This window comes from Anomaloglossus baeobatrachus, chromosome 11 (assembly GCF_048569485.1).
Source record: "Anomaloglossus baeobatrachus isolate aAnoBae1 chromosome 11, aAnoBae1.hap1, whole genome shotgun sequence".
Classification (NCBI taxonomy): Eukaryota; Metazoa; Chordata; class Amphibia; order Anura; family Aromobatidae; genus Anomaloglossus; species Anomaloglossus baeobatrachus.
Window position 1 is genome coordinate 184,051,274 of NC_134363.1, and position 27,217 is coordinate 184,078,490.

Sequence of the window (27,217 nt, forward strand, 5' to 3'; positions counted from 1 at the left end):
GAAGGCGAGAAGGGTGAAGAGATCGGGGGATCTGCAGAGAGCTAGGCGAGAAGGGCGACGAGATCGGGTGATCTCCAGAGAGGAAGGCGAGAAGGGCGACGAGATCGGGGGATCTGCAGAGAGGAAGGCGAGAAGGGTGATGAGATCGGGGGATCTGCAGAGAGGAAGGCGAGAAGGGCGACGAGATCGGTGATCTGCAGACAGGAAGGCGAGAAGGGCGACGAGATCGGGTGATCTGCAGAGAGGAAGACGAGAAGGGTGACGAGATCGGGGGATCTGCAGAGAGGAAGGCAAGAAGGGTGAAGAGATCGGGCGATCTACAGAGAGGAAGGGGAGAAGGGCGACGAGATCGGGTGATCTGCAGAGAGGAAGGCGAGAAGGGCGACGAGATCGGGTGATCTGCAGAGAGGAAGGCGAGAAGGGCGACGAGATCGGGTGATCTGCAGAGAGGAAGACGAGAAGGGTGACGAGATCGGGGGATCTGCAGAGAGGAAGGCGAGAAGGGCGACGAGATCGGGTGATCTGCAGAGGAAGGCGAGAAGGGCGACGAGATCGGGTGATCTGCAGAGAGGAAGGCGAGAAGGGCGACGAGATCGGGTGATCTGCAGAGGAAGACGAGAAGGGCGACGAGATCGGGGGATCTGCAGAGAGGAAGACGAGAAGGGCGACGAGATCGGGGCAATCTGCAGAGAGGAAGGCGAGAAGGGCGACGACATCGGGGGATCTGCAGAGAGGAAGACGAGAAGGGCGACGAGATCGGGGCGATCTACAGAGAGGAAGGAGAAAAGGGCGACGAGATCGGGGGATCTGCAGAGAGGAAGACAAGAAGGGCGTCGAGATCCAGGGATCTGCAGAGAGGAAGACGAGAAGGGTGACGAGATCGGGGGATCTGCAGAGAGGAAGGCAAGAAGGGCGACGAGATCGGGGAATCTGCAGAGAGGAAGACGAGAAGGGTGACGAGATCGGGGGATCTGCAGAGAGGAAGACGAGAAGGGTGAAGAGATCGGGGGATCTGCAGAGAGGAAGGCGAGAAGGGCGACGAGATCGGGGGATCTCCAGAGAGGAAGGCGAGAAGGGTGACGAGATCGGGGGATCTGCAGAGAGGAAGGCGAGAAGGGTGAAGAGATCGGGGGATCTGCAGAGAGGAAGGCGAGAAGGGTGAAGAGATCGGGGGATCTGCAGAGAGCTAGGCGACAAGATCGGGTGATCTCCAGAGAGGAAGGCGAGAAGGGCGACGAGATCGGGGGATCTGCAGAGAGGAAGGCGAGAAGGGTGACGAGATCGAGGGATCTGCAGAGAGGAAGGCGAGAAGGGTGACGAGATCGGGGGATCTGCAGAGAGGAAGACGAGAAGGGCGACGAGATCGGGGGATCTGCAGAGAGGAAGGCGAGAAGGGTGATGAGATCGGGGGATCTGCAGAGAGGAAGGCGAGAAGGGCGACGAGATCGGGGGATCTGCAGAGAGGAAGGCGAGAAGGGCGACGAGATCGGGGGATCTGCAGAGAGGAAGGCGAGAAGGGCGACGAGATCGGGGGATCTGCAGAGAGGAAGGCGAGAAGGGCGACGAGATCGGGTGATCTGCAGAGAGGAAGGCGAGAAGGGCGACGAGATCGGGTGATCTGCAGAGAGGAAGGCGAGAAGGGCGACGAGATCGGGGGATCTGCAGAGAGGAAGGCAAGAAGGGCGACGAGATCGGGGGATCTGCAGAGAGGAAAGCAAGAAGGGTGACGAGATCGGGGGATCTGCAGAGAGGAAGGCGAGAAGGGCGACGAGATCGGGGGATCTGCAGAGAGGAAGGCGAGAAGGGTGAAGAGATCGGGGGATCTGCAGAGAGGAAAGGCTACTTTACACGCTGTGATATCGGTCCCGATATCGCTAGTGTAGGTACCCGCCCCCATCTGTTGCGCGACATGGGCATATCGCTGCCCGTGCCGCACAACATCGCCCAGAGCCGTCACACATACTTACCTGTCCGGCGACGTCGCTGTGACCGGCGAACCGCCTCCTTTCTAAGGGGGCGGTCCGTGCGGCGTCACAGCGACGTCACTGAACCGCCGCCCAATCGCAGCGGAGGGGCGGAGATGAGCGGGACGTAACATCCCGCCCACCTCCTTCCTTCCGCATAGCGGCCGGGAGGCAGGTAGGGAGACGTTCCTCGCTCCTGCGGCGTCACACGCAGCGATGTGTGATGCCGCAGGAACGACGAACAACCTCGTTACTGCTGAAGTAACGATTTTTGGGAATTAGGACCCGTGTAGCCGATTAGCGATAAATCACGCTTTTGCGACGATTTTACATCGCTGAACGCTGTTACACAAAGCTATATCGCTAACGATTGCGGAAGTGCGTCACCAAAACCGTGACCCCAACGACAAAATTCGGGCGATATCGCAGTGTGTAAAGCCCGCTGAAGGCGAGAAGGGCGACGAGATCGGGGCGATCTACAGAGAGGAAGGAGAAAAGGGCGACGAGATCGGGGGATCTGCAGAGAGGAAAGAGAGAAGGGCGACGAGATCGGGCGATCTACAGAGAGGAAGGCGAGAAGGGTGATGAGATCGGGGGATCTACAGAGAGGAAGGAGAAAAGGGCGACGAGATCGGGGGATCTGCAGAGAGGAAGGCGAGAAGGGCGACGAGATCGGGCGATCTACAGAGAGGAAGGCGAGAAGGGCGACGAGATCGGGCGATCTACAGAGAGGAAGGCGAGAAGGGTGATGAGATCGGGGGATCTACAGAGAGGAAGGAGAAAAGGGCGACGAGATCGGGGGATCTGCAGAGAGGAAAGAGAGAAGGGCGACGAGATCGGGCGATCTACAGAGAGGAAGGCGAGAAGGGCGACGAGATCGGGGGATCTGCAGAGAGGAAGGCGAGAAGGGCGACGAGATCGGGGGATCTGCAGAGAGGAAGGCGAGAAGGGCGACGAGATCGGGGGATCTGCAGAGAAACTAAACAGTGTCTTATTTTTCCATATGAGTAATTCTCATTGAAAGCATCAGGAGACTTATTCACGGAGCATGTGATGAGATTTCCCATTTCTGTCCGCAAAATCTACATAAAAAACCCTCTGTGTGAACATCGCCTTAGTGCAAACATCCAATTGTAAAAAAAATCCTGTCAACAATGGTTTAATTACACAATGGTCACAAAAAATCGCATCAATGTCGCATCCTCTGCCTGGAGCCGCTATTGTGGTGACTTTCCCAATTGTCACATGGATTCTCCACATTTCAACAATTATCCCCACAAAGCATCGACCTCCACACGGATCCAGCGGAGCGAAAACTCGCGGCTACGACATGTCTCCTAAGAGGTATTAGCAGCGGCCATTTTGTCGGAGTCTTCTCCGCTCTGCTCTATACGGCCTGTTCTTCTACAGGTGAGGACCACAAGTTAGCGTAAATTCTTTCCTCTAGTGTTTGGTTGATTAGCATAGGACGTCCCCCGGCCAATCAGATGCGGGGCAGGGCGGAGTCAGCCGTGTTGGGCGGGGCTGCTGTAGCTGCTGCTTCCTGTCCTTCACAGGCCGGTGTCAGAGGCCGGGGATGGTCGCGCTGAGTGAGGAGTCGCTCTGCCCGGGCACCGTGTGAGGCGTGAACATCGGAGGAGCCCGCGGGACTGACAAGTGAGCTCCGGAGAGGCGGCGCCCGGGAATGTGGGGGATAATGTGCAGCTGTGGCGTCATGTCACAATATCATCATAATATCGCGATATCATTCATAGAACCGGGTAATCCCAGCGCGGAGATGAGGCCCAGCGCGGTTTATAGGCGGAAATGTCTAATATCGGGACCGTCCTTTAGTCCGGCAGCTCCTGTTGTCAGTCTGGACTATCGGACGGTCCTGGACCAGGGATAGAAAATGTGCACGACCTCAATCTGATGGAAAATTGTCTAAAACCTGAAAGTGATCGTGAGATTTGTGACTAAACGATCACTGACCAGTGCGAGAGGCTGTCAGGAGGCTGAGGGGTGACTGGAGGTTGTCAGGAGGCTGAGGGGTGACTGGAGGTTGTCAGGAGGCTGAGGGGTGACTGGAGGTTGTCAGGAGGCTGAGGGGTGACTGGAGGCTGTCAGGAGGCTGAGGGGTGACTGGGGGTTGTCAGGAGGCTGAGGGGTGACTGGGGGTTGTCAGGAGGCTGAGGGGTGACTGGGGGTTGTCAGGAGGCTGAGGGGTGACTGGAGGTTGTCAGGAGGCTGAGGGGTGACTGGGGGTTGTCAGGAGGCTGAGGGGTGACTGGGGGTTGTCAGGAGGCTGAGGGGTGACTGGGGGTTGTCAGGAGGCTGAGGGGTGACTGGGGGTTGTCAGGAGGCTGAGGGGTGACTGGAGGTTGTCAGGAGGCTGAGGGGTGCCTGGGGGCTGTCAGGAGGCTGAGGGGTGACTGGGGGTTGTCAGGAGGCTGAGGGGTGACTGGAGGTTGTCAGGAGGCTGAGGGGTGACTGGAGGTTGTCAGGAGGCTGAGGGGTGACTGGAGGTTGTCAGGAGGCTGAGGGGTGACTGGAGGTTGTCAGGAGGCTGAGGGGTGACTGGAGGTTGTCAGGAGGCTGAGGGGTGACTGGAGGTTGTCAGGAGGCTGAGGGGTGCCTGGGGGCTGTCAGGAGGCTGAGGGGTGACTGGGGGCTGTCAGGAGGCTGAGGGGTGACTGGGGGTTGTCAGGAGGCTGAGGGGTGACTGGGGGCTGTCAGGAGGCTGAGGGGTGACTGGGGGCTGTCAGGAGGCTGAGGGGTGACTGGGGGCTGTCAGGAGGCTGAGGGGTGACTGGGGGCTGTCAGGAGGCTGAGGGGTGACTGGGGGCTGTCAGGAGGCTGAGGGGTGACTGGGGGCTGTCAGGAGGCTGAGGGGTGACTGGGGGCTGTCAGGAGGCTGAGGGGTGACTGGGGGTTGTCAGGATTCTGAGGGGTGACTGGAGGTTGTCAGGAGGCTGAGGGGTGACTGGGGGTTGTCAGGAGGCTGAGGGGTGACTGGGGGTTGTCAGGAGGCTGAGGGGTGACTGGGGGTTGTCAGGAGGCTGAGGGGTGACTGGGGGTTGTCAGGAGGCTGAGGGGTGACTGGGGGTTGTCAGGAGGCTGAGGGGTGACTGGGGGTTGTCAGGAGGCTGAGGGGTGACTGGAGGTTGTCAGGAGGCTGAGGGGTGACTGGAGGTTGTCAGGAGGCTGAGGGGTGACTGGAGGTTGTCAGGAGGCTGAGGGGTGACTGGAGGTTGTCAGGAGGCTGAGGGGTGACTGGAGGTTGTCAGGAGGCTGAGGGGTGACTGGAGGTTGTCAGGAGGCTGAGGGGTGACTGGGGGTTGTCAGGTGGCTGAGGGGTGACTGGGGGTTGTCAGGTGGCTGAGGGGTGACTGGGGGCTGTCAGGAGGCTGAGGGGTGACTGGGGGATGTCAGGAGGAGTGAGGGGTGACTGGGGGATGTCAGGAGGAGTGAGGGGTGACTGGGGGTTGTCAGGAGGGGTGACTGGGGGTTGTCAGGAGGGGTGACTGGGGGTTGTCAGGAGGGGTGACTGGGGGATGTCAGGAGGGGTGACTGGGGGTTGTCAGGAGGAGTGAGGGGTGACTGGGGGTTGTCAGGAGGGGTGACTGGGGGTTGTCAGGAGGGGTGACTGGGGGTTGTCAGGAGGGGTGACTGGGGGTTGTCAGGAGGGGTGACTGGGGGTTGTCAGGAGGAAGGGGGGTGACTGGGGGTTGTCAGGAGGAAGGGGGGTGACTGGGGGTTGTCAGGAGGGGTGACTGGGGGTTGTCAGGAGGGGTGACTGGGGGTTGTCAGGAGGAAGGGGGGTGACTGGAGGTTGTCAGGAGGGGTGACTGGAGGTTGTCAGAAGGGGTGACTGGAGGTTGTCAGGAGGGGTGACTGAAGGATGTCAGGAGGGGTGACTGAGGGATGTCAGGAGGAAGGGGGGTGACTGAGGGATGTCAGGAGGAAGGGGGGTGACTGAGGGATGTCAGGAGGAAGGGGGGTAACTGAGGGATGTCAGGAGGAAGGGGGGTAACTGAGGGATGTCAGGAGGAAGGGGGGTGACTGAGGGATGTCAGGAGGAAGGGGGGTGACTGAGGGATGTCAGGAGGAAGGGGGGGTGACTGAGGGATGTCAGGAGGAGTGAGGGGTGGCCGGGGGTTGTCAGGAGGAGTGAGGGGTGACTGGAGGTTGTCAGGAGGAGTGAGGGGTGACTGGGGGTTGTCAGGAGGAGTGAGGGGTGACTGGGGGTTGTCAGGAGGGGTGACTGGGGGTTGTCAGGAGGAGTGAAGGGTGACTGGGGGTTGTCAGGAGGAGTGAGGGGTGACTGGGGGTTGTCAGGAGGAGTGAAGGGTGACTGGGGGTTGTCAGGAGGAGTGAAGGGTGACTGGGGGTTGTCAGGAGGAGTGAGGGGTGACTGGGGGTTGTCAGGAGGAGTGAGGGGTGACTGGGGGTTGTCAGGAGGAGTGAGGGGTGACTGGGGGTTGTCAGGAGGAGTGAGGGGTGACTGGGGGTTGTCAGGAGGAGTGAGGGGTGACTGGGGGTTGTCAGGAGGAGTGAGGGGTGACTGGGGGTTGTCAGGAGGAGTGAGGGGTGACTGGGGGTTGTCAGGAGGAGTGAGGGGTGACTGGGGGTTGTCAGGAGGAGTGAGGGGTGACTGGGGGTTGTCAGGAGGAGTGAGGGGTGACTGGGGGTTGTCAGGAGGAGTGAGGGGTGACTGGGGGTTGTCAGGAGGAGTGAGGGGTGACTGGGGGTTGTCAGGAGGAGTGAGGGGTGACTGGGGGTTGTCAGGAGGAGTGAGGGGTGACTGGGGGTTGTCAGGAGGAGTGACACCGGCCCTCACCCCCCCCCCCCCTTGTTCTCTGTGCACAATGCTGATCCCAGTACCCCCCCCCCCCCTTGCATAGTGCCTCTAATAATAAATAATAATAAATCTTTATTTTTATACAGCGCGAACATATTCCGCAGCGCTTTACGTACATCAGGAACACTGTCCCCATTGGGGCTCACAATCTAAATTCCCTATCTGTATGTCTTTGGAGTGTGGGATATAACCGAGAACCCGGAGGAAACCCACGCAAACACGGGGAGAACATACAAACTCCTTGCAGATGGTGTCCTTGATGGGATTCGAACCCAGGACTCCAGCGCTGCAAGACTGCAGTGCTAACCACTGAGCCACCGCAAGACTGCAGTGCTAACCACTGAGCCACCGCAAGACTGCAGTGCTAACCACTGAGCCACCGCAAGACTGCCGTGCTAACCACTGAGCCACCGCAAGACTGCCGTGCTAACCACTGAGCCACCGCAAGACTGCAGTGCTAACCACTGAGCCACCGCAAGACTGCAGTGCTAACCACTAAGCCACTGTGCCGCCTCTCTCACACCCCTTCTCCCCTCTGCACCGCGCGGTGCGGACCACTTTCCCGTGCAGTGTGTGCCAGCTGTGGGTGCTGCATGCGTTCCCAGTTTCTGAAGGGTTAAGTAGATCCCGCTAGTCTGGCAGATCTGCTCCTGGAATGAACTAGGTCGTTATCTCTGTGATCTATTCCTTCTGGTCAGACCGGTGCAGAGCGGAGATTGTGCATAAGGCTCAGAGTTCATTCCAACTTACTGACAACACAGGAAACGTCTCCTAGTAACCGGGCGCCGGCTGTGAAGGGCGAGAACCGGGCAGGTCCTCCGTGAATGAAGGGCGAGAACCGGGCAGGTCCTCCGTGAATGAAGGGCGAGAACCGGGCAGGTCCTCCGTGAATGAAGGGCGAGAACCGGGCAGGTCCTCCGTGAATGAAGGGCGAGAACCGGGCAGGTCCTCCGTGAATGAAGGGCGAGAACCGGGCAGGTCCTCCGTGAATGAAGGGCGAGAACCGGGCAGGTCCTCCATGAATGAAGGGCGAGAACCGGACAGGTCCTCCTTGAATGAAGGGCGAGAACCGGACAGGTCCTCCGTGTATGAAGGGCGAGAACCGGACAGGTCCTCCGTGAATGAAGGGCGAGAACCGGACAGGTCCTCCGTGAATGAAGGGCGAGAACCGGACAGGTCGGCCGTGAGTGAAGGGCGAGAACCGGGCAGGTCGGCCGTGAGTGAAGGGCGAGAACCGGGCAGGTCCTCCGTGAATGAAGGGCGAGAACCGGGCAGGTCGGCCGTGAGTGAAGGGCGAGAACCGGGCAGGTCGGCCGTGAGTGAAGGGCGAGAACCGGGCAGGTCCTCCGTGAATGAAGGGCGAGAACCGGGCAGGTCGGCCGTGAGTGAAGGGCGAGAACCGGACAGGTCCTCCGTGAGTGAAGGGCGAGAACCGGGCAGGTCGGCCGTGAGTGAAGGGCGAGAACCGGGCGCCAGCTGCACCCGGACTTTGCAGTGGGGTCACTCTGCGGGCGCTGAGTGTGATCGACCTCACACACTCTCTGCAGGCTGCTGGATGGGTCTGCCGGACTCCGACCCTGGGTATAATCATCGGGGGCTGCAGCAGAAGGGACGAGGCATGCTGGGTCCTGTAGTACCACAATATTCCCCTCCTGTATGATGCCGTCTTTAAGCCTTAAAGGGGTGTGCCCATTGAGGTCAGCGGCCATTTCTAGGCTATCTGCTAATACAGGGGGAGTTAAAGGGGGTCCCCGCTGCATTACATCCGTGTGTCTGCTAGGGCTGCAGAGATTTATTAGATATTCCAGGTTTTCCTTCAGAAGTTTTAACCTTTTGTTTAATGAAAACCTAAAAACTTTCTGTATCATTTTTAACCTTTTTCTGCTGATGGTGTTTATTAGGGACGTTCATTATTTATAGCGGGTCTCTAGTGCCGTATTTATTTCTAATAGACGCCTCAGCATGGTCACAAAATAAAACCTTGGGTTACCTGCTGAAGCCCCCTGGATCTCTGCACCCTCTCCTCCTGCAGGGACTTTGACCAATCAATGCTGCAGCCAGTGATTAGCTGCAGCGGTCACATGTATGGACCCCTTTGGATGTAACAGACGGATACAGCTGTAATACACCTCCTGTTACTGTCATGAGCCGTGTGATCATCTCCTGATGAAAACAGGCAGAAGGTTACTATTCAATGACAGCAAGCAGAGATCTTGAAAACTGATATATTTGGGGGGGGGGGGGAAATAACATTTAGAAAGAATACCATTGGTTTCTAGAATGCGACCTGTCCCTTTAAGCCCCGTGGATACATTGTATCACATTGTGTCAGTCACTTTGGCTTCCTTGTATCTGCACGGTGCGTGGTTTCCTCTCCGCCTCTGCTGGACCATCACATAGTGGTCGTTTCCTATAAGATCTTTGTCCCTCCTATAGTTCCTCCTGTCCTCGCTGCTTCCTGTTCCATTGTTTCACTCCCTCTACTTCTGCTGATAGGAGATAACGGTTTGGCAGTGTCGGCCCGGCGTGGCGTCGGTGCGGTGTGACGGCCGGTCAGTATACGTGTGCAGTGTGCAGAGATCGGCACTGCGATGTGTGTACCAGTCGTAGTGATTGTCTCTCCCTCCGCAGCGCAATGTCCCTGCTCTTCGCCCGACCAACAGCTAAAATCTCCAACAAGAAGGATAAGAGATACATGGCTGAGGTCAGCGCCTCCCCCCTCAAGCACTTCGTCACCGCCAAGAAGAAGATCAATGGCATCTTCGACCAGCTCGGGGCCTACATCCAGGAAAGCTTCAACTTCCTGGAGGGTGAGGAGACGTGAAGGAAGGAGTGTGTGCATTACAGCAGGCAGTGGCTGATAACAGAGGACAATAGCTCTGATTCACTGTAATGTATTTGTTTGCTGCTTGTTTAGAAACCTACCAGAATGCAGAGCTGGATCCAGTGGCCTCGGAGGAGCAAGTCCTGGAGGTGAAGGGCTATCTGACCAACGTGAAGGGCATCAGCGAGGTGCTGGCCCGGCGTCACATGAAGGTGGCCTTCTTTGGCAGGTGAGGAGCTCCTGTCGCCATTCATGAAATGTGTATTTTGGTAAATATTTGTATTCTTGCGGAGATGGCCGTTATAAAGTATCTTTTCTTACCACTGTCTTTTGTCACTCCTGTTATTCCTCCTGGAGATATATTGACATTTTGGTGCCACCATTCAGAAGAATATGTCCCCGCACGGCCTGACTATAGACAATGTGTACGTGCACTCTCCTCCTCCCCCTGCCTTTCACAAGAATGGTGTCCTCTAGTTTTCAATTTAGTCCTACATTTCCGGGAGGCATAATAGAGGAAATCACAATATTACATAAACAAAATCATATCATAGTATTTATTTAATAAGTGAGTTGGGTGACAAGCAGTATGGCATCACTCCCACCCCCACCCCTTTCCGCCGTCCCGTCTCCCCTTTCCGCCGTCCCTTCTCCCCTTTCCGCCGTCCCTTCTCCCCTTTCCCCTCGCCGTCCCTTCTCCCCTTTCCCCTCGCCGTCCCTTCTCCCCTTTCCCCTCGCCGTCCCTTCTCCCCTTTCCCCTCGCCGTCCCTTCTCCCCTTTCCCCTCGCCGTCCCTTCTCCCCTTTCCCCTCGCCGTCCCTTCTCCCCTTTCCCCTCGCCGTCCCTTCTCCCCTTTCCCCTCGCCGTCCCTTCTCCCCTTTCCCCTCGCCGTCCCTTCTCCCCTTTCCCCTCGCCGTCCCTTCTCCCCTTTCCCCTCGCCGTCCCTTCTCCCCTTTCCCCTCGCCGTCCCTTCTCCCCTTTCCCCTCGCCGTCCCTTCTCCCCTTTCCCCTCGCCGTCCCTTCTCCCCTTTCCCCTCGCCGTCCCTTCTCCCCTTTCCCCTCGCCGTCCCTTCTCCCCTTTCCCCTCGCCGTCCCTTCTCCCCTTTCCCCTCGCCGTCCCTTCTCCCCTTTCCCCTCGCCGTCCCTTCTCCCCTTTCCCCTCGCCGTCCCTTCTCCCCTTTCCCCTCGCCGTCCCTTCTCCCCTTTCCCCTCGCCGTCCCTTCTCTTCTCGCCCCGTCCCTTTCCGCCGTCCCCTCGCCCCGGATATTGTCTTTGCTCATGTCCTATTTTCTTCCGCCCCAGGACCAGCAATGGGAAGAGCACGGTGATTAACGCCATGCTGTGGGACAAGGTCCTGCCCTCGGGGATCGGCCACACCACCAACTGCTTCCTGCGTGTGGAGGGGACAGATGGGAACGAGTCCTATCTCCTGACCGACGGCTCAGAGGAGAAGAAGAGTGTGAAGGTGACCGCGCCGCACTTCCGCTTTCTATGTCCGGATGCAGCAAGCGTCCCTTCTGTGTCATTTCCACATCTCTGCTTGCTGTCTGTGAGGCTTACACACAGCGCTGTAACATTTTATGAAAATGTACAAATTCTACTTGTGCAGCGCTCGTTACAGATCTGTATTGTACCGAGCCCTAAAACTTACCCGGGTTCCACTCACTGACAGCAAGCAGATGTTACTTATAACTTACAGTCTGGGTACGTCTTAAGGGAATTCTCCGCTGGCGCTCAATCTGCATCCACAACAATAAACCTGTTGGGACGCCTGCCGGATCTCTGGGTATCTTATACCTGCTAATTAGAATAGGACACGTGCCCGATTCTTGCCGTGATTTGCCGTCATCAATGCGGAAGAGCGCGCGGCACCAGAGAGAGCGCGCGGCACCAGAGAGAGCGCGCGGCACCAGAGAGAGCGCGCGGCACCAGAGAGAGCGCGTGGCACCAGAGAGCTCCTTATTCTCCTGCAATGACTTTTTAGAGGGTTGTACAAGATTAGAAAATCCTCTACAGAAACAGCGCCACACCTGTCCACTGGCTGCTTCTGGTAATGCGGCTCAGCTTCATTGAAGAGAATGGTGTTGAGATGCAATATCATAAATAACCTGTATACAGGTGTGGCGCTGCTGTTAAGAGTAGTCATATTTTCTTATGTAAGACTTTGTGACTGCAGCACCACATAATTTTCCAGAAATGTTTGTACATCCGTTGTAACCCTCTCCTTCCCGTCCAGACGGTGATGCAGCTCGCTCATGCCCTTCATCAGGATGACCTTCTGGATTCTGGGTCCATGGTCAGCGTTATGTGGCCTAATTCCAAGTGCCCCCTGCTGAAGGATGACCTGGTGCTGATGGACAGGTACCGATCACTGGTCACGACTTGTCATTGTGTGTATACATTATTAGCGGGGTTGTGCAGCGCCTCTCGCTTCATCATCAGATGGAGGCGCCACGCACTTTGCATTATTTGCGGGCGGTGTAGTGTAAGCTGTAGGCCACACTAGAGCCTTGCCTTTCTTCTGTGTGTGATACACTTTCAAGAAAGTAGTGCTCTGACATTTATAAAGCTGTGGAGTTGGTAATGGGCGCTGGCTGTGGTGGGTGCAAGCGTAGCCAGGGTGGCGAGTGTGGCGGAGCCTGGGGTTGGGTGCTGGCTGTGGTGTGCCGTGGCGGGGCCTGGGGTTGGGTGCCGGCTGTGATGTGCCGTGGCGGAGCCTGTGGTTGGGTGGTGTACTGTGGCGGAGCCTGGGGTTGGGCGCTGGCTGTGATGTGCCGTGGCGGAGCCTGGGGTTGGGTGATGTGCCGTGGCGGAGCCTGGGGTTGGGTGGTGTGCTGTGGCGGAGCCTGGGGTTGGGTGGTGTGCTGTGGCGGAGCCTGGGGTTGGGTGGCGTGCTGTGGCGGAGCCTGGGGTTCGGTGGTGTGCTGTGGCGGAGCCTGGGGTTGGGTGGTGTGCTGTGGCGGAGACTGGGGTTGGGTGGTGTGCTGTGGCGGAGCCTGGGGTTGGGTGGTGTGCTGTGGCGGAGCCTGGGGTTGGGTGGTGTGCTGTGGCGGAGCCTGGGGTTGGGTGGTGTGCTGTGGCGGAGACTGGGGTTGGGTGGTGTGCTGTGGCGGAGCCTGGGGTTGGGTGGTGTGCTGTGGCGGAGCCTGGGGCTGGGTGGTGTGCTGTGGCGGAGCCTGGGGTTGGGTGGTGTGCTGTGGCGGAGCCTGGGGTTCGGTGGTGTGCTGTGGCGGAGCCTGGGGTTGGGTGGTGTGCTGTGGCGGAGCCTGGGGTTCGGTGGTGTGCTGTGGCGGAGCCTGGGGTTGGGTGGTGTGCTGTGGCGGAGCCTGGGGTTGGGTGTTGTGCTGTGGCGGAGCCTGGGGTTGGGTGGTGTGCTGTGGTGTGCCGTGGCGGAGCCTGGGTTTGGTCGATGGCTGTGGTGTGCCGTGGCGGAGCCTGGAGTTGGATGCTGGCTGGGGTGTGCTGTGGCGGAGCCTGGGGTTGGGCATGGGCTGGGGTGTGCCGTGGCGGAGCCTGGGGTTGGGCATGGGCTGTGGTTTGCCGTGGCGGAGCCTGGGGTTGGGCACTGGCTGGGGTGTGCCGTGGCGGAGCCTGGGGTTGGGCGCTGGCTGGGGTGTGCCGTGGCGGAGCCTGGGGTTGGGCGCTGGCTGGGGTGTGCCGTGGCGGAGCCTGGGGTTGGGCGCTGGCTGGGGTGTGCCGTGGCGGAGCCTGGGGTTGGGCGCTGGCTGTGGTGTGCCGTGGCGGAGCCTGGGGTTGGGTGCTGGCTGTGGTGTGCCGTGGCGGAGCCTGGGGCTGGCGCAGGCAGAGTCGGGGTTACACTAACAATTATTGCTGCACAGATGCGTTTATCTGCTCTTTTCTCCTGAGTTTCGGTGAACAGTCCTGACTGATCTGATACAGGTGCTCGGAGCAGAACTGTGGACGGTTCTTGCAGAAGAGTCCAAGACGCCAACATCTGTTCAGTTCCTGCATTAATATGGAGGACGTGTGTAACGAAACGTTAAGGTTGCAGCCTGCGGAGCCGTCCCGCTGTATGTGGAAGGCCGCTCGCTGCTCCACAATGATGGCGCCTTGGACTCTTCACCTCTGAGATCCATGGGGATCCCGGCACCAGGAGATCTCCCTGCTTTACTCTTTGGTGCACACGGTTTGTCATTGGTTTATCTGTGCTGCTTCCGTCCCGTTACCTCTGAATGCGGCCGTTACCTTCACTTCTGCGGCAGCGCACGCCTCTATAACCTCATTCTCCGTATTGTCTATTTTCAGCCCCGGCATTGATGTCACCACTGAGCTGGACAGCTGGATAGATAAGTTTTGCCTTGATGCCGATGTGTTTGTGTTGGTGGCGAATTCTGAGTCCACGCTCATGCAGACAGTAAGTGTCTTCCGTGTCTCATCGCTGGGATCACCTTGTATAGCAGCAGCTCCACCATACTTTATATTACCACGTGTTCTCTCTTGTCCTAGGAAAAGCAGTTTTTCCACAAGGTGAATGAACGTCTGTCCCGACCAAACATCTTTATTCTGAACAACCGGTGGGACGCATCTGCCTCAGAACCGGAATATATGGATGAGGTGAGGAGGACGTTAAGTGTCTTCAAAATGTTTGTGCTTCTTGGAAAACTGGTTGTCAAAAATATATAGGCACTTATAGCTTTATCCCTACAGTACTGATCCTGAGTTATGCTCCAGAGCTGCACTCACTATTCTGCTGGTGCAGTCACTGTTTACATACATTACATTACTGATCGTGAGTTATATCCTGTATTATACTCCAGAGCTGCACTCACTATTGTGCTGGTGCAGTCACTGTGTACATACATTACTGATCCTGAGTTACCTCCTGTATTATACCCCAGAGCTGCACTCACTATTCTGCTGGGGCAGTCACTGTGTACATACATTACATTACTAATCCTGAGTTACCTCCTGTATTATACCCCAGAGCTGCACTCACTATTCTGCTGGTGCAGTCACTGTGTACATACATTACTGATCCTGAGTTACCTCCTGTATTATACCCCAGAGCTGCACTCACTATTCTGCTGGGGCAGTCACTGTGTACATACATTACATTACTAATCCTGAGTTATATCCTGTATTATACTCCAGAGCTGCACTCACTATTCTGCTGGTGCAGTCACTGTGTACATACATTACTGATCCTGAGTTACTTCCTGTATTATACTCCAGAACTGCACTCACTATTCTGCTGGTGGAGTCACTGTGTACATACATTACATTACTGATCGTGAGTTACCTCCTGTATTATCCTCCAGAGCTGAGCTCACTATTCTGCTGGTGCAGTCACTGTGTACATACATTACATTACTGATCCTGAGTTACATCCTGTATTATACTCCAGAGCTGCACTCACTATTCTGCTGGTGCAGTCACTGTGTACATACATTACATTACTGATCCTGAGTTACCTCCTGTATTATACTCCAGAGCTGCACTCACTATTCTGCTGGTGCAGTCACTGTGTACATACATTACATTACTGATCCTGAGTTACCTCCTGTATTATCCTCCAGAGCTGCACTCACTATTCTGCTGGTGGAGTCACTGTGTACATACATTACATTACTGATCGTGAGTTACCTCCTGTATTATCCTGCAGAGCTGAGCTCACTATTCTGCTGGTGCAGTCACTGTGTACATACATTACATTACTGATCCTGAGTTACTTCCTGTATTATTCTCCAGGGCTGCACTCACTATTCTGCTGGTGCAGTCACTGTTTACATACATTACATTACTGATCGTGAGTTATATCCTGTATTATACTCCAGAGCTGCACTCACTATTGTGCTGGTGCAGTCACTGTGTACATACATTACTGATCCTGAGTTACCTCCTGTATTATACCCCAGAGCTGCACTCACTATTCTGCTGGGGCAGTCACTGTGTACATACATTACATTACTAATCCTGAGTTACCTCCTGTATTATACCCCAGAGCTGCACTCACTATTCTGCTGGTGCAGTCACTGTGTACATACATTACTGATCCTGAGTTACCTCCTGTATTATACCCCAGAGCTGCACTGACTATTCTGCTGGGGCAGTCACTGTGTACATACATTACATTACTAATCCTGAGTTATATCCTGTATTATACTCCAGAGCTGCACTCACTATTCTGCTGGTGCAGTCACTGTGTACATACATTACTGATCCTGAGTTACTTCCTGTATTATACTCCAGAACTGCACTCACTATTCTGCTGGTGGAGTCACTGTGTACATACATTACATTACTGATCGTGAGTTACCTCCTGTATTATCCTCCAGAGCTGAGCTCACTATTCTGCTGGTGCAGTCACTGTGTACATACATTACATTACTGATCCTGAGTTACATCCTGTATTATACTCCAGAGCTGCACTCACTATTCTGCTGGTGCAGTCACTGTGTACATACATTACATTACTGATCCTGAGTTACCTCCTGTATTATCCTCCAGAGCTGCACTCACTATTCTGCTGGTGGAGTCACTGTGTACATACATTACATTACTGATCGTGAGTTACCTCCTGTATTATCCTCCAGAGCTGCACTCACTATTCTGCTGGTGCAGTCACTGTGTACATACATTACATTACTGATCCTGAGTTACTTCCTGTATTATTCTCCAGGGCTGCACTCACTATTCTGCTGGTGCAGTCACTGTGTACATACATTACATTACTGATCCTGAGTTACATCCTGTATTATACTCCAGAGCTGCACTCACTATTCTGCTGGTGCAGTCACTGTGTACATACATTACATTACTGATCCTGAGCTACATCCTGTATTATACTCCAGAGCTGCACTCACTATTCTGCTGGTGCAGTCACTGTGTACATACATTACATTACTGATCCTGAGTTACCTCCTGTATTATCCTCCAGAGCTGCACTCACTATTCTGCTGGTGCGGTCACTGTGTACATACATTACATTACTGATCCTGAGTAACTTCCTGTAGCACCCGACGGCCATATGTCTTCAGGTTATTGCAGATATTACCGTGCTCCTGTCTCCGCAGGTTCGGCGGCAGCACATGGAGCGCTGCACCAGTTTCTTGGTGGATGAGCTCGGCGTCTTGGATCGAACCCAAGCAGGAGATCGCATTTTCTTTGTGTCTGCCAAGGAAGTTCTTAACGCCAGGATACAGAAAGCTCAGGGGATGCCAGAAGGAGGTAGCGCAAACTGTCAGCGATCCTCATATGGGGAAGGCAAAACAAAATATACTGCTGCTGTTTGCTGGACTACAATTCCCAGCATGCCCTGACAGCCATTGGAGCTGAAGTTCTGCAGCAGCTGAAGAGCCACAGATTAGACACTGGGGAAGCTAATACAGAAAAATTAGCAATTTTTAGTTTTAGTATTTTTTTTTTTCTCTAAATTTAAAGGGATTGTCCAGTTTTGAAAACTCATTCTCCTAATCCCGTAATAGAGGTGGGGGTGGGGTCCTCATCGCTTGGCCATGGTAAAGAATGGGCTCAGTAGCAGCACGTCCCACTCCGGAGATCTGTCCTGTGTTACTCAGACATCTCATTGGTGTGAATGGGCAGTGTGTAATGCTTCATCTCCCCTGTGGGGGCGCTGCAGAGGAATAGATCCCCTATTACCAGGATCCCCTCAGATCACAGGGGAGACACTGTGTATTTGGTTGATTCGTGGAGCTGATCTTTTTCTTTATATTGACTTTTCTTTTTCTTTATTTCCTGCCTCTAGGTGGCGCTTTAGCTGAAGGATTTCAAGTGAGGATGTTTGAGTTCCAGAACTTTGAGAGAAGATTTGAGGTACGACATTGAATGCTCGGGGCGCTCCTTTCCACCCCCGAGGCATTTTTTGACAGGGTGGCTGCAAACTGGAGATCCACCGCTTGTCTGTTTGCCGATCACTTCACACAAGTGTTTTCAGGCCCAGAGCAAATTCTCGGCAAGCATGCTGAATCTGAATAGTGTGTAATGCACACACTGTCAGGATCTGGCTCTGCTTCCTGATGGAAATCTTTTAATGCTCATGGCTTTTAATATCTCTGCTTCCCTAATGTGAATGGAAATAGTTTTTGTCCGCTTCTGTACGTTGACGCGCTGTCCTGCTCCTATGTTGTTCATGGCCCTGTAGGCAAAGAAACAATAGTGACCAAAACTGATAGTAATGGTTTCCATTCACTGACTACAAGCAGAGATCTTAACAGCTGAGACAGTTATTCTGCAAGGGGGTTCCCTGAATGATTTCTATACAATTGTGCCGTCTCTCCGGCAGGAATGCATCTCTCAGTCGGCGGTGAAGACCAAGTTTGAGCAGCATACAATGCGAGCCAAGCACATAGCGGAGGTCCTGCGCCAGATCATGGAGTCTGTGCACGTGGCTGCCCAGGAGCAGAGGTGCGTGCGGAGGAAGAGGACGACGTCTCCACCACAGTCGCCTCCTGCCTGTCCGTCATGTGCATACTGTGTATCCTCCGCAGGGTTTACTGCCTGGAAAAGCGCGAGGAGTTCAGGGACCGACTGGAATTTATCGAGAAGCAACTGGAGCTGCTGACGGAGGATTACAGGATGAAAATCAAGCAGATCACGGACGAGGTGGAGCGGCAGGTGAGAGGCCGTGTAATGTATGGTATAGAGGGGTGCAGCCCACGTACAGCAGGGGCCCACTCGCTGCACTCATGGGTGGAGTGGCAGGTGAGAAGCCGTGTAATGTATGGTATAGAGGGCTGCAGCCCACGTACAGCAGGGGCGCTCTCTCTGCACTCACAGGTGACGTCTCGGGTGGAGATGCAGGTTCAGAAGCCATGTAATGTATGATATAACGGGGTGCAGCCCACGTACGGCAGGGGCCCACTCGCTGCACTCACAGGTGACGTCTCGGGTGGAGTGGCAGATGAGAAGCCATGTAATGTATGGTATAGAGGGCTGCAGCCCACGTACAGCAGGAGCGCGCTCGCTGCACTCACAGGTGACGTCTCGGGTGGAGTGGCAGATGAGAAGCCATGTAATGTATGGTATAGAGGGGTGCAGCCCACGTACAGCAGGGGCCCACTCGCTGCACTCACAGGTGACGTCTCGGGTGGAGATGCAGGTTCAGAAGCCATGTAATGTATGATATAAAGGGATGCAGCCCACGTACAGCAGGGGCACGCTCGCTGCACTTATGGGTAACACCTCGGGTGGAACGGCAGGTGAGAAGCCGTGTAATGTATGGTATAGAGGGGTGCAGCCCACGTACAGCAGGGGCCCACTCGCTGCACTCACAGGTAACCCCTCAGGTGGAGATGCAGGTGAGAAGCCGTGTAATGTATGTTATAGAGGGGTGCAGCCCACGTACAGCAGGGGCGCGCTCGCTGCACTTATGGGTAACACCTTGGGTGGAGCGGCAGGTGAGAAGCCGTGTAATGTATGTTGTTGAGGGGTGCAGCCCACGTACAGCAGGGGCCCACTCGCTGCACTCACGGGTGATGTCTCGGGTGGAGCGAGGTGCTACTTAACGCACATTACCTAATATCTCGGCTGTTTCAGGTGTCGAACGCTATGGCTGAGGAGATCCGGCGCCTCTCGGTGCTGGTGGACGACTTCCAGATGGAGTTTCATCCTTCGTCCGTTGTCCTTAAAGTTTATAAAAATGTGAGTATCTTTCTGATTTCCGACGTCTTGTCCCGGTGTCTCCTGTTGTCTTGTAACGTCTCGTCCCCGATCTTCTTCCCTCCAGGAGCTCCATCGTCACATAGAGGAAGGTCTGGGCAGGAACCTGTCTGATCGCTGCTCCAGCACCATCTCCGTGTCCCTGCAGACCACGCAGCAGGAGATGATCGGTAAGAGACGAAAACCAGACGTCTCGGTTAATGTACACAGCTCTCGTGCAAAGCCATGTGTTACAGGCTAGGTTTCCATGACCAGGTCTCTCCTCGTTCCTTCTCTCCGTGTAGACGGGCTGCTGCCTCTTCTCCCATCCTCCACCCGCTCCCAGATCGACTTGTTGGTTCCCCGGCAGAGCTTCAGTCTGAGCTACGACCTGAGCTGTGACAAGCTGTGCGCCGACTTCCAAGAAGACGTCCAGTTTCACTTCTCTCTCGGGTGGACGATGCTCGTGAACCGGTTCCTTGGACCCAAGAATGGCCGCAGAGCACTGATGCCCTATAACGACCAGGTGGGAAGAGGTGGATTATTATACGTTGCGATGAATTCTGATGCACGGGCTTTACATTGTGTCGTTACTGTCTTCAGATACCACGTGCCATGACCCCGGTGAACCCCAGCATGCCACCGATGCAGCAGGGCGCGATGACCCAGGAAGAGCTCATGGTGTCTATGGTCACTGGATTGGCTTCATTAACATCCCGCACATCCATGGGTATTTTGGTGGTGGGAGGAGTGGTAAGTGCATCGCTTGGGGGGGGGGGGTGATAGGACTGCTCCAGAGCGCGGGATAGGCAGCGTTTTATCTGTGGCCTCCTCTGTTATCCCAGGTCTGGAAGGCTGTGGGCTGGCGCCTCATCGCCTTGTCCTTTGGCCTCTATGGACTCCTGTACGTATACGAGCGCCTCACGTGGACCACGAAAGCGAAGGAAAGAGCCTTCAAACGGCAATTTGTGGACTACGCCGCTGAGAAACTGCAGCTGATTGTCAGCTACACCGGATCCAACTGCAGCCACCAAGTGCAACAGTGAGTGAGCGGTGTCGGTGCGCAGCGACCATCGCTAATAATCCCCCCCATATTGTAAAATGGCCAAACTTTCTGATTTGTCAGAAATCCATAAAACAAGAAACATTTAAATATCTCAATATAACTAATAGGACTCGTGATTTCTCTGGATTGTCACGTTTCCCGACTGCTGCAGGAATTATTCACCCCTTCATGATCAGCGTCTTTACAATTTATTAGAGTGGTCCCCGGACACAGTTACTGTGCAGCTTTCCCCCTGTAGACCCCACAAATGCCTTTTATAAAATGTCCCGCCCTGTATGTGAATTGTCCGGTTGGGAGGGGCGTCCTATTCTGCGCCTCCTGTCCCTCCTTTCACCGTCCTCTTGTGCCGATCGACGTGAATGATGCCTCGGGTGCCATCCATGTAGACAGGCAAAATATCGTGCCTGTGCAGAGATATTCCAGGCTCGTGCAGGCGCATTTTGATCTGCCCTGTTGCAGGCAGAGCCGAAAATATAGGTGCGCCTGCGCAAATCACAAGTGCTGTGCGCAGGGAGCCATTTTGCCCAGCGATGTAGATGAAGTGGGTGACATCATCCACATCGCCGGCCAAAATTTTGCGCCTGCGCAGAAAACTCGCCAGTTCGCGCAGGCGCACCTATGTTTTCAGCTCTTCCCACAACGCAGTAGAGTGAAGTGCGCGAGCTGGGAATGTGTCTGCGCAGGCACAAGATTTTGCCCGCCTATGTGGATGGCATCCAAGGAGTCATCCACATCAATCAGCAAAAGAGGATGGCGAAAGGAGGGACAGGACATGCAGACTAGTACGCCCACCCGACCGGACAATTTTCATACATGGCGGGAGATTTTATAAAGGTATTTGTGGAGTCTAGACGAGGGCGGACAGGGGGTAACGTGCACCTTCGTGAAATTCTGCACAGGCGCGGCTTAAGGTGCTAGATTTAGTTTAGAAGGCCAAAATCTGGTGACAGGTTCCCTTTACCCGTAGATATGAGGGCAATTTGAATTTTAATGTTTTTTTCACCCTCATACGGGTCTCGAGCCTCGGCAGTTTTGCAGCGTGCTTCTTATCATGGTCTATGTAGCCGTCGGTGTATCGCCTCCTGTGGACGCAGCTGTGCTTTATTGGTCTTCTCCATGTCCTCGCAGGGAGCTCTCGGGGACATTCGCCCACTTGTGTCAGCAGGTGGACGTCACCCGAGAGAACCTAGAACAAGACATCGCCGCCCTGAACAAAAAGATCGAGGTCCTGGACGGTCTGCAGAGCAGAGCCAAGTTACTAAGGTGAGCTGGTGGGCTTGGCACTTGCAATGTATTTTCTGTTGCTACCAATAGAGGGCGATCTGTACACGACTATCGCTCCCATTGGCCTCCATACAAATCTGCCACCTAGTGGCTGCAGCAGGTGCAGAAATAGATTATATTATTATTATTATTATTATTTATTATTATAGCGCCATTTATTCCATGGCGCTTTACAAGTGAAAGGGTATACGTACAACAATCATTAACAGTACAAAACAGACTGGTATAGGAGGAGAGAGGACCCTGCCCGCGAGTGCTCACAGTCTACAGGAGGAGAGAGGACCCTGCCCGCGAGGGCTCACAGTCTACAGGGAATGGGTGATGGTACAATAGGTGAGGACAGAGCTGGTTGCGCAGTGGTCTACTGGACTGAGGGCTATTGTAGGTTGTAGGCTTGTTGGAAGAGGTGGGTCTTGAGGTTCCTCTTGAAGCTTTCCACGGTAGGGGAGAGTCTGATATGCTGAGGTAGAGCGTTCCAGAGTATGGGGGATGCACGGGAGAAATCTTGTACACGATTGTGGGAAGAGGAGATAAGAGAGGAGCAGAGAAGGAGATCTTGTGAGGATCTGAGGTTGCGTGCGGGTAGGTACCGGGAGACTAGGTCACAGATGTAGGGAGGAGACAGGTTGTGCATGGCTTTGTATGTCATGGTTAATGTTTTGAACTGGAGTCGTTGGGCGATGGGAAGCCAGTGAAGGGATTGGCAGAGTGGCGAGGCTGGGGAGTAGCGAGGGGAGAGGTGGATTAAGCGGGCCGCAGAGTTTAGGATAGATTGGAGGGGTGCAAGAGTGTTGGAAGGGAGGCCAGAGAGCAGGAGGTTGCAGTAGTCGAGGCGGGAGATGATGAGGGCATGCACTAATGTTTTTGCTGATTCTTGGTTAATGAAAGCACGGATCCGGGAGATGTTTTTGAGTTGTAATTGGCATGAGGTGAAGAGGGCTTGGATGTGTGGCTTGAAGGATAGAGCAGAGTCGAGGGTCACTCCAAGGCAACGAGCTTGTGAGACTGGGGTGAGTGAGCAACCATCGAGTTTGATGGAAAGGCTTGTTGGAGGCGATGAGTGAGAAGGAGGAAAGACAATGCACTCTGTTTTGTCCATGTTAAGTTTTAGGAATCGTGCAGAGAAGAAGGATGAAATAGCAGACAGACATTGTGGGATTCTGGTTAGTAGGGAGGTAATGTCAGGTCCAGAGAGGTAGATCTGTGTGTCATCGGCATAGAGATGATACTGGAAGCCGTGGGACTCTATGAGCTGTCCCAGGCCGAAGGTGTAGATGGAGAACAGCAGGGGTCCAAGAACTGAGCCTTGGGGGACACCGACAGATAGGGGCGAGATGAGGAAGTGGTGTGAGAATGGGAGACGCTGAAAGTTCGGTCGGTTAGGTACGAAGAAATCCAAAATAAGGCCAAGTCTGTGATGCCCAGAGATGAGAGAATCTGTAGTAGGAGGGAATGGTCTACTGTGTCGCAGGCAGAGGACAGGTCCAGGAGGAGGAGGACAGAGTAGTGTAGAGGGTAGAGGACAGGTCCAGGAGGAGGAGGACAGAGTAGTGTAGAGGGCAGAGGACAGGTCCAGGAGGAGGAGGACAGAGTAGTGTAGAGGGCAGAGGACAGGTCCAGGAGGAGGAGGACAGAGTAGTGTAGAGGGCAGAGGACAGGTCCAGGAGGAGGAGGACAGAGTAGTGTAGAGGGCAGAGGACAGGTCCAGGAGGAGGAGGACAGAGTAGTGTAGAGGGCAGAGGACAGGTCCAGGAGGGAGGAGGATAGAGTAGTTTCGCTTGGCTTTGGCGGTTAGTAGATCATTGGTGACTTTGGTTAGGGCAGTTTCGGTAGAATGATGTGGTTGGAAGCCAGATTGAAGCCAGTTATATCACACAATGCTCCAATTATAACTCGGGAGCTGAATTCTACAAAATTGTTTTGTTTTTTTTCCAGAAATAAAGCTGGTTGGTTGGACAGCGAACTGAATATGTTCACCCACCAGTACCTGGAGCAGAGCTGAGGGGTCCGCACCACTGAAACACCAGCAACCGGGAATTCCTATAACCACTTTCTCCATAGTCATGTGACCCGACACCTCCTGCACCGCACTCAGACGTGACCGCACTCAGACGTGACCGTCCTTCTGATACATATAGTTTACATGAACTGTCTGGGACTTCTGTACTCTCTGATCACTGCCATCTCTGGGCTCCTATATCGTACGCAGCTTCTCGTCACACTGTACTGCTGCAAAGGATGCTGGGACGATAATGAGGGCCTGAAAAGAAGTTATAAAATGCAGCGTTGGCCAAAATGCAAGATGTCCCGTGATCCCGGGCAGCTGATATGGGGTCCCGTGATCCCGGGCGGCTGATATGGGGTCCCGTGATCCCGGGCGGCTGATATGGGGGTCCCGTGATCCCGGGCGGCTGATATGGGGCTCCCGTGATCCCGGGCGGCTGATATGGGGGTCCCGTGATCCCGGGCGGCTGATATGGGGCTCCCGTGATCCCGGGCGGCTGATATGGGGCTCCCGTGATCCCGGGCGGCTGATATGGGGCTCCCGTGATCCCGGGCGGCTGATATGGGGCTCCCGTGATCCCGGGCGGCTGATATGGGGCTCCCGTGATCCCGGGCGGCTGATATGGGGGTCCCGTGATCCCGGGCGGCTGATATGGGGGTCCCGTGATCCCGGGCGGCTGATATGGGGGTCCCGTGATCCCGGGCGGCTGATATGGGGGTCCCGTGATCCCGGGCGGCTGATATGGGGGTCCCGTGATCCCGGGCGGCTGATATGAAGGACTCTCCCCGTTTCTTGCTGCTTTTGTCTTTGTGTTTCTTCAATGTTAGAGATTGTTTAAAGAAGGAAATAATGTGTTTTTCATGTGGATTGAGGTTTTCTTGCTGCAGCCATTGGGGACAATCCCATCACTCACATGTATTTAAAGGGACATGATTGTATGATGGAAAAGTGCTTAGATGAATTCTAAGATCTCTGCTTGCTTCCAGTGAATGGAAACATATTTACAGACAAGTGATGACTGAGCCTGACTGCATCTCCCCGTCGGGGGTTGGTTAGTCGTAGCCGGGTTATTATGTCAGGACTTGTATTCGGGCCCATTTGCTGCGGAGATTTTGGGCAGTGAGAAGGGACTGAAATCAGCTTATTAGAAAGTTGCAGAACGTTTTATTATATCACCATTAATCTTCATCCACATAAAACATGGAACAATCAGAAATGTCCTCACGGGTGTAATAACGTATTTATCTGGTTCAGTGGCCTCGTCACAGACAGCTCGATGCTCCTAGGGGGTCCTGCTGCGGGGGTCTCGGACTATGGTCGGCCTTTGCAGGGCTCTGGTCCATTGGTCATGGGCTACTGATGGGACTGCTGGGCCCATCCCCAGTATTAATGTATCCTCGTATTTATTACTGTACAATTCTGCATTTCCCATCAATTACCCCTTATTGTCTGACCACGTTTGCCCCCGGATATGTGGCTGCTTATACCCCCCCGTCCCCTCCAGTCTGAGCTATGGTCGCCCTGTGTGTACTGGTCCCAGTCCCATTTGCAGACACAGAATAGGAAGATCTGGGCTCATGTAAGTGGAGGAACGTTACACGCCGATCCCGTATGTTATATGAAGGGTCTATAGGTTCTAGGGGAGATGCTCGTGCACTGACCCCCGCGCCCCCTTGTGTCTTGTTTGTGGCATTACAGCAGATCAGTAATTATATAATATTGGAATGTTTTAGATTATTGCACATCGGTGTCGCTGGGATCACATTTTACTTTTTTGAGATGCGTCTGTTGAAGAACTACAAATCTCAGCAGGCTCTGATGGCGTATAAATTGGCTGTAGATCACTGGTTTACATGGTTTTATCCAAGGGGGAGTGGCTTCATTATTGCTGCCCTGGTGTAATGTCATCTCTAAAAAAAAAAAAAAAGAGGATTCAGGATTTTTTTTCTGCATATTTCCCTCATTCGCGGTCTCCTGCTATAGAAGTCCTATAATTATACATAGTTGTACTGCAGTCTGCACCCACCAGAGGGCGATGCTGAGATAGTGCTCAGCAGTTGCAATCATCTAATCAAAATCCAGTAAAATGCATCATCTATTGATTGTTCTCCAATAGAAGACCCCTTTAAGCCTGTTCTGATTGGTGGCTGGAGACTATAACTTGCACTGGGTACAAATAACACTATGAGATGAGTGCCGGGCGCCGTCCTCCGTCCTCGTCACTGATTCCCCCCCTCCCCCGCATAGAATGCTTTTTGTTGCCAAATATGATTTGACTTGAATCGAGAAGCTGATGCTTGAAGGCTCCGCAGCCGCGTGGTGAGAAGCACTTTATTTTCTGGTCTTGTACTATAGACGGCTTGTTTTCTAGAATGTATTTAATTTTGTCACGTGCATGACTGCAACCGGTCTACATTACTGAAATAAAGACTTTACTAAATCCTCGTCTGTGCTTTTATATGTACACAGTGATCACACCGGCAGAATAGTGAGTGCAGCTCTGGAGGATAATACAGGAGGTAACTCTGGATCAGTAATGTATGTACACAGTGACTGCACCAGCAGAATAGTGAGTGCAGCTCTGGAGTATAATACAGGAGGTAACTCAGGATCAGTAATGTAATGCATGTACACAGTGATCACACCAGCATAATAGTGAGTGCAGCTCTGGAGTATAATACAGGAGGTAACTCAGGATCAGTAATGTAATGCATGTACACAGTGATCACACCAGCATAATAGTGAGTGCAGCTCTGGAGTATAATACAGGAGGTAACTCAGGATCAGTAATGTATGTACACAGTTACGTATATACATACATACATACATACATACATACATATATATATTAGTGTAGGGACCCACAAGAATGAGGATCCGTGACGTGGATTGTGGGCTTCCGTACTATGGCCATAATACCAACCAATACCTCATATTTATATATTCTCTTGCACAGAACATTTTATACAGGATGCAGCCTCTTTATGTTAGGCCTTGCATACTATAGTCACTGTCCCTGCATGGAGCACATATATATAGTACTGGCGCAGCCCGCTTGCATCTAATAGGATGGGTGTAACTAATAGGCTGCTTACCAGATACTGTCAACCTGCATGTGTGAACAGTGCCCTATGCAAGCCACAAGTGTGCAATTTTACCATCAAGCGATTGCTCCCCTCCATCATTGGAAATTAGATTGATTTGCTCCTTTTGTTGCCATATTTCTGTAATTGCTTAGCTATTGGAGGATTTAATTCCTCTTCTGGTTGGTTTTTTTATATACACATAGTGACAGCACCAGCAGAATAGTGAGCGCAGCTCTGGAGTATAATACAAGACAAAACTCCGCATCAGCAATGTAATGTATGTACATAGTGCCTGCACCAGCAGAATAGTGAGTGCAGCTCTGGAGTATAATACAGGAGGTAACTCAGGATCAGTAATGTATGTACACAGTGACTGCACCAGCAGAATAGTGAGTGCACCTCTGGAGTATAATACAGGAGGTAACTCAGGATCAGTAATGTATGTACACAGTGGCAGCACCAGCAGAATAGTGAGTGCAGCTCTGGAGTATAATACAGGAGGTAACTCAGGATCAGTAATGTATGTACACA

General features: G+C 53.9%; 1 protein-coding gene across 2 annotated transcripts; it reads left to right on the top strand.

Annotated features, from left to right (window-relative positions):
• The first annotated feature begins 3,473 nt into the window (after positions 1-3,473).
• Positions 3,474-26,040, top strand: MFN2 (mitofusin 2). Of its 2 annotated transcripts, XM_075328559.1 has the most exons (19): positions 3,474-3,620; positions 9,301-9,356; positions 9,436-9,614; positions 9,722-9,857; positions 10,930-11,092; positions 11,864-11,988; positions 13,894-14,002; positions 14,095-14,202; positions 16,662-16,815; positions 17,354-17,421; positions 17,891-18,012; positions 18,096-18,222; positions 19,144-19,248; positions 19,334-19,436; positions 19,551-19,771; positions 19,849-19,998; positions 20,091-20,287; positions 21,440-21,574; positions 23,531-26,040. In XM_075328559.1, exons 3-19 carry the CDS (start codon positions 9,440-9,442, stop codon positions 23,595-23,597), a joined length of 2,265 nt encoding a protein of 754 aa, XP_075184674.1. In that variant the 5' UTR covers positions 3,474-3,620; positions 9,301-9,356; positions 9,436-9,439; the 3' UTR covers positions 23,598-26,040. The 2 variants fall into 2 exon arrangements, with proteins under 2 accessions (XP_075184674.1, XP_075184673.1); XM_075328558.1 differs by lacking the exon at positions 9,301-9,356 and having other exon boundaries at positions 3,475-3,620.
• The last annotated feature ends 1,177 nt before the right edge of the window (positions 26,041-27,217 follow it).